Genomic DNA, 10,703 nt, shown 5'->3' with positions numbered 1-10,703 from the left:
CATTAGCACCTCTAGTAATATATTTACTGAGAAAAATGGTGACGTGCTCAGTACTTATTTTACCCGCTGTATGTGGTGCTGGCCCATGAATGAAGCACCTCTGGCAAACTACATCTGTGCCACAAAAGGGCCACCATTCTTTGCAGTATCTGGGCAACCTGCATTGTGTGGCCCAAATAATTCTGGTTATGTGTGTCAGCTCGGACGCTAAAGCGAAGACTTGCAATCTTGGAGCTGCAAGTTCGAGTCCTGCTTTCATCAGGAAGGGCATCTGGCATAWAGATMATTTTCAAATCTTTCATGTGAGTTTGTTTGCTGAGGCGACTCCTGCAGAGGGGTGTAGTGATAAAATACCAACAACTACAACAAGGTTGACCAAAACAGCTACACTCTGTTGCTTCTCATCATAATACGATCAGTGAATACCATGCATTCTGTCAAGGATAGCCAGACAAGGGCAGAACTAACCAAAGTGTTTTTTAGGGGTCATGTACAAATGTATTTATTTATTTATTTATTTACTTACCGTTATTTTACCAGGCAAGTCCCATTGAGATCGCAGATCTCTTTTTTCAAGGGAGGCCTGGGCCTGAAGGCAACCTATTGTAYATGTTTTTAGGGGTGGGAGAAACCGGAGTACCCGGAGAAAACCCACATAAAGAAAAGCACATCGGATTTGAAAATTCAAAATGGCCGCCACAGCTAAGTTAAACTTATTTTAATTCAACAGTTTTAAGTAACATAAAACTGTTTTGTTTTTAGTAGGTCTTCACAATGATGCTTTGGTGGAGGGTTGCTCTGTGGGGCAGGAGCTCGGCTGCAGACTGAGATCCAGGGAGGGGCTTTGTACCAGCAAATGTTTCGACRTCTCCACATGGCTACCACAGGAGGTTTAAGGATTCCTCAAATATGTATGAATGAGTYAAAGCAACACTCTGGGTATGTTTTTGATGATGGAATGACATCATAACAGGATATACGTAAAGCTTAAAAAAAGTTGATTTTGAACAATACCCCCCTTTAACAAAATCTAAATGCAAASCCAAAATCCAAGATCCTCATCCCATTGTCAAGTTTTTTGAGGGTAGCACCGTCTATAATAAGACTTTTTTCTCCTTCCAGTACAACTATTAAAATTCTGAAGTGCATGACAGCTAACCATGCACCAACATGTTTRTGTGGCTGAGTTAGATACCACAACACAGAACACAGAGTGAACACAAAGACAACCATACATGGGGAATAGTTTCTGCTGTTAAGAGTTGGGTTTATTGAACCTTTAATAAAGCGTTAACTGCCCATGGMGACGCTGTGCTTCAGCTGACAAAGAAAGGAACTGATTAACATGGCTGTTTTAGTTCACTGACTTTGACAACTGGACCCAAACTGTGCCTCTTTGTGCTCAAATCGAAGGCTGTACTCAACCCAACAAGCCAATCCTTCAGGAACTTCTTGTTAYGGAAAAAAAGGCTCTGAGGAATGTATAGAATAAGAACCCCCGTTACTGTTCTCTATGCTGGCTGGAATAATGGAGCAAAACAAAAAGAATAATAGATAGCCTACAGCTTATAGTACCTTAGTGGCAGTTTTATTTTAGACTCAGCCTCACTGTTTCTGAGAGCTGTGCAGCGGAATATACGAGGACTGAAAATCAGGTGACATGAACGGGTCTGACGGCCAGCTCCACCACACCTCGTGGAAATGTATTCCTTCTGTGCTTTTTTTAAAAGTAATCTCATACTTTATACGCTCCTCTAAAAACTTTTGAACACTTGGYGAAAGTGGCACATGAGACCTAAAGAAAATCGTGTCATAAAATATTATGTTGCTACTCCTCCCGAGAGCAGATTTGATACAAATTAGCATGCACGCAGTTCATTTACAATTTAAATTTACAGTTTCTAATTATCTGCACTGTGTGTGTGGTGAATAATGCTAAAGATAGGATTTATAATTCAGATAAGGCCTGCTCTTTATTTTTGGACATCTATGCAGGACACAGACCCTGGGCTGATGTGAAAAAAAATTAAATTTATTTTTGTAAATTATTACATAAAATATACATAGTTTATCTTCACCTAACAATTTATTTTATGTGGCAGTTTTTTAATTAAATATCCATTAAAATGACTTTTTTCTCCTTTAAAGGCACAGTGTGTAGGATTTGGTCAATTTTTTCAGCCGAAATTGAGATAATCACTAATGACAATAATAAAAAATCACGTCTAATCATTGCAGACAAAGACCTTGTTTTATTATTTTTACCTTATAAAAAGCTGTTTATATCTCCATGGTCGCGGGTCGCCATTACAGGCTGTTTATATCTCCATGGTCGCGGGTCGCCATTACAGGCAGCCGCCATCTTGCACCACCATCTTGTCTGCGAAGGCTCATGAAGGACAAACTGCGGTGGTGGCGTCAAAAAAGATTTTAGTTGTAATCCTATAAATGTAATATTTGTTGTCTGTCATTGTAGCTGGGATAATTTTCCTTATTAAAGCTCATAATCTTACCACTTGAAACATCACTAGTCCTGAAGCTGCTGGTAGCCGTCGCGGTTGGAATTATCAAAGGTTTTTGACACCTGAGAGACACTGTAGAAACTCCTTTGTGTTTGGAAGCGAGGTGTGGGGGTGGGGGGAGGACCAGGGAGGAGGATTCAACCACTCAACCACTAGATGTCACTGAAAACAGCAAATCCTACACACTGTGCCTTTAATTTTCAGCACATAATGCTATACATATTTTACAGAATACAAGCTGATTTACATATAAAAAAGTGCAATCTGCCCAGATTGACAAGCCAATGGTAAAATTTAAACCAAGACTCAGTTGGACTGTTGCTGTTTAAAAACAAATCCAATTTTTTACAATTTCACATCACTATAGGTCTGATGTAATAGTACACTAAAAAGTGAATATATTTCTGAAAATCCAGCCATAAAGCAATTTAAAACATTAAAAATAATATTTGATGGCCACTCAGAGCAGCACAAACTATTCATTTTCTTTGTTTCCAGTGGTTCCATATTTAAAAGTATCTTGGAGATGAAAACTTTCGAAAGCAAACTCAGCTCCTGCGGCGATGTCATTAAACAACCTCTCCCRCGACAGTGATTTTTGAGTTAAATGATTATATTCTTCTGATTTAGAGTCTGAACTTCTGTCAGGCAAAAGAAGCAACCTTTCAGCAGAAGTACTTACGAACCTATAATCATTCTTTCACACAACAGGCACTCAGCTGAAGAGAAACTGGCAGAGCGTGTCTCCAGGTTAGACCTCCGAGTCTCTCCTGAGTCTGATACTCAGTCGTATAACTCAGACTAATTACTGGAGTCTGGCTGCTCCTCATCTGTGGGGTTTTCATGATGCTGTCGATCAGGTGATCAAGTTTTGCTCACCTCATCATAACAAAAAAATTGTTTTTGAAAAATTTTAATGTATGCATATAATTGAATAATAAATCATTTGATATTCTATAAGACTCTTTCTTTAAGTTTATACATGATTTATAATTTAGTGTTATCACCTGCAACAGAAAGTGAAAAGCAATGTTTTTACCCGTATTATTCTTGTTTCTGTCTGTTTGTCTGAGCATTTTCTCCAACACATACCTCAAGCTCCACACATTGGTGCTTGAAAGATTAGCATAAACTGTTGATGTTAACACTGTCCGTCTGTTGGCAAAATATTTTGCGAACCAGTGGACTAATAATTACGTAACTTTCAGAAAATAATCATTACATGTACCTCTATACCTGATTAACTTTTGGCATTATTCCACTATAAGATGCCTGGCGCAACAAGTCAAAATTAGTCAATATAAAAATGACCATAAGTCAGTCAAAATGACAGATATTGACTTAAAATTTAATGCAGTTGTAGCTGAGTCATTTAGAAGTAACAGAGAAATTTAAGCATAAAATCTCCCAAAATGAGATAATACGTGAAATTATCTTCTAGAATAAAGTTTTGACCAAAACAACTTCAAATTCAAGAAATAGGCCTTCATTTACTTTACTGTTTTTGATTAATAATCATCATATGTCATTCTTTAAGAAGCTTTGCCCATGCTTATGTTTTGTTTATTATGCATCAGGTTTTTTCATGTTTATTATCTGATTTTTATGTTGTTCCTTTGTTTAAACCTTGCAAGATTAGTGTAAGTGTGCTAACAAGAGGCTTTTAAATCAGGATTGTTTTTGTGCAGTTTTTATTCAGAAAAAAATATTGTTGAATATGGTTAAAGTGATGTATTTTAATGTGATAAATCAAAGAGAATTCAGTGCTGAGCTGCTGAGTGCATCAGGCAGAGAGCAATCAGACATGTAGGAACATAAGATAGAAGCTGAGCATAGAGGATTCACACCGTCTTTATGTAACAAGCATAAAACTGCATCAATTATACATATGCTTTGTTGTGTGCAGAGATATTGTTGTACACATAAATAATTTCAAAGACTTTATGCTTTRTATAATGGCAGTCCACATTCAGAACATGGTGCTGGTGAATAGGAATGACTGAAAAGTTGGAGCGATCCAAATTTCTGCAGCWGTGAAAAGCTCAGTGAATAAAAAATGACCTGGATTCTGAAAAGCATAAAATTAGAGCTGACATAGTTCTTCAATATTTCAAGCTAAAATTTAATGCATAGCTAGTAACACCACTTTTGACAGGTAAAATAACTTTAAACATTTTTTTTAGGTTTTTCAAATATAGATTAAAGTATGAGTGTTGTTTTTGTGCTGTAAACTGAGGGAACAGATCTTTAGACTTATTTTAACCTTTCTCGGTTTCTCTTTGACTTCCATCATTCCTGATGAATACCATTTCCATCCTGATCAAAGAATTTAATGTAGTTTGGATTAAATTGACTTGTTCGGTTCCAGTAATGAGTCATTTCCTACTGGAGGGRTAAAGTTTGGTCTTTGTTTCCCTGTGTCTTTTTTATGCAAGTTTCTGTTTATGCTTAGTAAGAATTTTCTTCTTTTCTTTTCTATTGTGTTTTGAAAACTTYGTCTTTAGTTTTCTTTTATATTAAGTTTTCAGGGTTGTTTGTTACTAATTACCATGTACTTCATCTTTWTTTGTAATCAGCTCTTCAGTACACATTCAGCCCAGTTGCTTTTGTTCTCTGCTTGCATTGTATTGGATCTCTTCATAGACTGCATATATTATATGTATATTATGTGTATACTGGTGTGGAACTATGGGCCTGGAAAGCCTTGCATTCCTGAATAAATTACTTACAATTTTTTAGACCCTGCATTCTCACTTTTTATAGTTGATTGGAATTGAAAGCAGCAGGATCTTGTTTATAGGTGCTAGCATCTTGTGTTTTCAGAAACTGTGCCTGTGAAATGGTGTTATGAGGCTTTAGGTCCCGCCTACTTCCTCACACATGATCATGATGTTACATGACATTTCTTCCAAAGATGAAATAACTATCCATTATCCATCCATCTAGCCAGCCTTCCATTTTCTCCATCTGCTCTCAGGGCTGTAGGAAGCAGGTGTCTATCTTCAGCAAACATTAGGTGAAAGGCAGTGTACACCCTGGACAGGTCAGCAGTCCATCACAGGGTCACATGGAGACAAATGAGACATTCACTCTCATCTAGTGACAATTCAGAGCCGTCAGTTAACCTAACCTGCATGTTTTTGGTCTGTAGGAGGAAACAGGATCACCCAATGAAAACCCATGCGTTAACAAGAACAGGCAAACTTCACGCAGAAATGTTACAATCAGGTTTTAAACCATCAATGGCCATGAATGATTGTATTACCAGAAGACAAGTAGCTACTAATAAAAAAAGTCTATGCAGATGTTCTTCCCGTAACCTATTTTGTGCAGACTAAAAAATATATAAATAAATAAAATAAAATAGAAATAAAAACTGAACTAAAAGACACRCTTTTGTTATTCATTTAAAATAAAGAAATAAAAATTTGATGTCATGGTAGAGAGATTATACACTGCTGGGTCACAAATGCTGGCAAATAAGTGGTTTCAAGAATTAAATATGTCTGGGACTGGGGTTTGCTTCTTTACGTCAAAGTCAGCCGGCAGCCTTGCAGTGATGCTATCACCATAAATCTGTTGAAGTTGTTCATTCTCCTGGGGTGTCCCAGAGTGAGTGACTTGCCGGGTGAAACAAAAGAAAGAAAAAAGGAAGCTAAACCAAAAAAATAAAAAAAACTTTTCCCTTTTAAGTAAGATCAAAGAARAATCTAACAAGAACTCTTTTAAACCTTCCATTAAAATGCACTGCAGACTGAAGAGGTCACATCAGACTGTGTTTATTCCTGGGTTAATGCACGAGGAGAGAGCCATTTCCTAAAATTACTATCATTATTAGAGCTTTTGTCAGACCAAAGTGAAAACCGCGGTTACAACATATTTGCACTCTGTGTGCCTCCTAGTCGAATCTGCATGGCAATCCATCTCTTCCAATTACATCCTGGGTAGTGTATATCAGAGAACTGAAGCCTAAGCACTGGTTAAAGGTTTGGGTAATGATACATGTACACCTTCTGTGCATTTTTAAAAGCATTTCTGCAACAATATTCCAGTTTTATGCRTTTTATTGCTCTGAGGATAGAGTCTGTTAAATTGGAAGAAATCAAGCTTCCTGGATGAAAATGACCCAAGGTTAGTAACTGGAGCGCAATGACAGAAAATCGTAAAAAAAGAGTATGGGTGGGGGGAGGGTGCGTCTAACACTCACTGATCAACAGACAGGAAGCCGCATCACACTTACCTGCAGTGCCTGTGGACCCCTGCCACAGTTTTGATGATTGAACATTCGCCTTCATTCAGRCAAAAGGCGAGGTCCTTGTCCTCCACACATGGCTTGAAGACCTCTGAACGCACACTGGGAAGGGTTGGCGCCATGGCTGCACACACACACAAAAACAACTCGGTTAGTTTTGAATTGAATCGAAAGTAATTTATACATGTGTATATTTTTGTTGCACATTCTAAAGCAAGCTTGGTTAAGGCTCTGTTACACCATGATGTTTTAGACAATTAATGCCAACTTGTGAAAAGTTTGTCCAACACTAAATATGTCTAAGCTGAAAATTGAATTAAAAAAAAATCTACTGGATGACTCTTTTGGACCTACATACAGTCATTCTTACAATTAGATCAAATATAGCCAATATGAATTAAAAAGACAAAACAAAATTTTCATAAGTCGGCAAAAACTGTCTGAAAGGTKATAGTGTGACAGGACCTTTRAGACCAAAGTGGATTGTTTCMATCATGAAGCAGCAGTAATCCTAAAWGTTTAAATGCTAAAGGTTCAGGTGTGCACTGCACACAAACCAGTTCTATTCACATTGGAATCTAAGGTATCAGAGCTGGAAGCAACAGCAGCTATATGCAACAGCTGTATGTTACAACCAGAGACATTTAAAGCAGGAACATTATGACAGATTTTGCCCCTAAAAAATGTACAAAAAATAAAATTGGAATTAATAGTTTTTCACAGATCCYGACACTTTCTACAAAACCCCTCATCAAAAGATCTGGACAATCCCTTTAAATCAAAAATGCTTTTGATGTTTTTCAGTCTTTTTGTTCTGCACTGAAACAGGTGATCTTGTCAGTCTGGATGWGATGACTTTATTAYAGATTTAAGAAACWTAGATGATTTTATTTAAGAAAAGAAAACTGATTACAAAGAGCATTTTCAGCTTGAAGGTTGCTAAATGTTTGAAATGATTGCAACATATGCTTTAGAATTGTTTCATTGTAATCAGAACTAACCTGCTTCTTTGTCTGTTATTTATAATTAAAGTGTACACTCTGTATTTTGCTTTCTGTTCGTTTTMAAAAAGCAATTTAACCACAACTCCCACTGGTGACGTTGCTGTTTTCTGCCACATGAAACAGAACGGTGAGAGGAGAGGGTGAGGCCTGTTGATGTGTCTCTACCTCCTCCTCTGCCTGCCTGAGCCTAAGCTGCGCTCTCGTAAAGACCACGGCTGCCGTGAGCCAGCACTGCAATGCAGGGTTCTCCACCCAGTGAAATATGCACAGCTGTCAGCCAAGTTATCACAGCAGCATAAATATTCCGTGTGTGACTTCGCACTAATGAGCGGGAATCCAAATCACCCATACACAAGGACACACTTGCATACACAGAGCCGGCTACGAAGAAATAATCACTCCAGCTCTCGCACTTTGCGTAGTCAAGCATTGAAAATGGGATTGACTGGTATTATTCCCGATGCTACACCAATACAATTGGATTACACATGATTCTCTATTCATCCATTTACTTATCTGCACCCAGTCACACCTTTTCCCCCCAACACACACTCATTCAAAAGTATTATTCTGGTAATCATCGTTCATTTCATGTGAATCTGCCCCATCTTTCATGCCTGATCTGCTCTGGATTGCACACTTTTGTTACCAAATGCCTTTTTTTAAGCTGTGTTCTACTTACCATCCATGTGCGGGAGGAGAAAAAAAAAACAGTACACACCCGTTGGTTTTGCCTCAGTGTCCAGCTCAATCTGTGTTTTGTTTATGGCTATTGATCGATAAATCTGGGTCTCTTGATGTAAGGCCCCAGAGATGATGAGCGATCAAAGAGAACACAAAAAGAGATGTGCGGTGCTCTTGGGGCCAACCAAGACACAACTCCTTTTGAGCGAAAACTTTGAAAGAAAACATTTACTGTATTGACTCGAAAAGTGCCTCTTCAGAAGCCAAGACGAGGATGCCCGATTTATATATTAAACTGCACACAAGTGTACATAGATATATATTTATGCTACACGTTTGTTGCCTAGTTCCTATTTCTCAGCCTCTGGTGCTGCTGCAAGTATAGAAGTGTGCTTTCACTCACTTAACCGGATTGTATGTTGTATTATTAATTCCCCAAACTCCCAAAGTGAGATATTCCAAAGGTTATCTATTCAAGGATGCAACTTTATTATTAGAAAATAGAACACAATWTTCCCTGTGGTACACACATCTCTTGCAATAATTGTCATGGTCTTCAGAGTCCCTCCTATCTTCCATTCAGAAAGCAGCAGTGGGTAACGGTGCATGAGAAAAACAACACATTTTATATTTAAAGATAATTTCTCTATGCCGAGTCAAAGGTCAGAGTTTAAACACACGAGGAGCTTCCAAGAGTTTCAAAAACAGGAAACTAGTTTGTGTGTTTTTAAGTTTAAGTTCTACTCTGTTTAATCAAGAACTTCAAGGTCGTACAACTAAACATATATTAACACACAGGCAAAGTTTACAAAAAGTCTGGACAACGTTCTCAACAGACTTCTAAACCTGTCCCCATTTTTTTAATCCTGAGAAAATCAGTTTCTGTGAAATGCTCTACCCAGTCGCAGGGCCCAAATATGGCTGGGCAAATGCTAAGGGCACCATCCAGGGGGCACCATAAATAGGGGACAAAAATTATTTTATAGGTTTTTTTTCTGAGTATAGTTGATTTAGTCTGTTATCATCATCATCATTCAGGTTTATAAAGGTAGGTTCTTTTTTTTTATTTTTGGTTTCTCAGCTGCTTTGTTACAGTATGAGATGTTTTACAGAAGATATTTTGTGATAAAAAATATATGATCCTGTCAAGATTAATGGTGCTCAGTGTGCAAAAAGAAAACAAAATGAGGATAATTGGAATTCTGTTATGATCTCAGACAAGTTCAAACTAAAGCTTTTTAGTGTTCTACCTTCATAAAATTTATGTTGTTTTATTAATCCCAAGAATTTAGTGAAATGCCCTTCAAATGGATGGAATATGAATAGTTTAGAGTAGATCTTTTTTTAATTTTTCTTGGGAGTACACCCCTTGACACCCCCCCCTCCCCCCTAGAACTACTTCAGTCCACAGCTGCTCATTAACATGTAAAGGTGTTCTTCTTTGCTGTCAGCACATGTTGGCAGGTGTGAGGTAGACTTCTGATATTCTGTTTTAAATGATTTACACCAATAACTATTTTAAGTGGACAACCTGGTTTCTAAAGATAAAAAACACAACAGCAAAGACAAAACTATTTCATTTGGTAGGTGAATGGATGTACAGTAAATTGGTAATGAAATTTAGAAAATTGCACACAAAAAAACTGAAAACTTACCAAATTGTTTAGGGCTGGCCCTGCCCAGTTGTCTTATTGACCTGTTGGTAATCAGTCTAATTTATTGTGAAATGCTCTTCCATTTATCTTTTTTATCACTTTTACAGACTTTTGTTTGCCACTGGTATGTCTTCTTTTAGATAAGTTGCTGCCAAAAAATTCAAAATTAATATTTGTGTTCAAAAATGTGTGTTCAACATTTATGTTTAAAGGGCCAATATTATGTGTTTCTTAGGCATACATTTAAATACTATACCATAATGAAGTATCTATGTCACCTTTAGTTGTTATTAAAATGCTGTTTTTATGTTTAAGTAGAAAATAAACTTATCTAAATACCTTGAAATTGGCCTCTGTCTCTTTAAGAACCACCTTTGCTACTGTCTCGCCCATTTCGGTGCGGGGGGCTGGGGGGCTGCCATGAAACAGTTTACATGGCATCTGAAAATACATTTCCTCAAAGGTATTTTTAATCTGAAAAGTGCTTCACTGAGTGAGACGTAAGGAGCTCGGCAGACAGTTTAAGTTTCACTTTCACCCGAGAGCCTGCAGGAGACATGGGCGCTACATAGGGGCGGGGTGTGTA

At 37.5% G+C, this 10,703-nt stretch overlaps 1 protein-coding gene across 2 annotated transcripts in view; it reads right to left on the bottom strand.

Annotated features, from left to right (window-relative positions):
* The window catches only part of nrg3b (neuregulin 3b), a 280,953-nt gene that overhangs the window by 136,154 nt on the left and 134,096 nt on the right, over positions 1-10,703 (bottom strand). For both annotated transcript variants that reach the window (XM_014007593.1, XM_014007594.1), the window contains one exon: positions 6,763-6,898. In XM_014007593.1, the coding sequence (XP_013863047.1) occupies positions 6,763-6,898 (136 nt within the window). The remainder of the gene's footprint in view (positions 1-6,762; positions 6,899-10,703) is intronic.

Source organism: Austrofundulus limnaeus, unplaced genomic scaffold (genome assembly GCF_001266775.1).
Source record: "Austrofundulus limnaeus strain Quisiro unplaced genomic scaffold, Austrofundulus_limnaeus-1.0 Scaffold43, whole genome shotgun sequence".
Taxonomy (NCBI): domain Eukaryota; kingdom Metazoa; phylum Chordata; class Actinopteri; order Cyprinodontiformes; family Rivulidae; genus Austrofundulus; species Austrofundulus limnaeus.
Note: the sequence above shows the minus strand (reverse complement) of the source record. Positions and strands in the feature narration are given on the sequence as shown.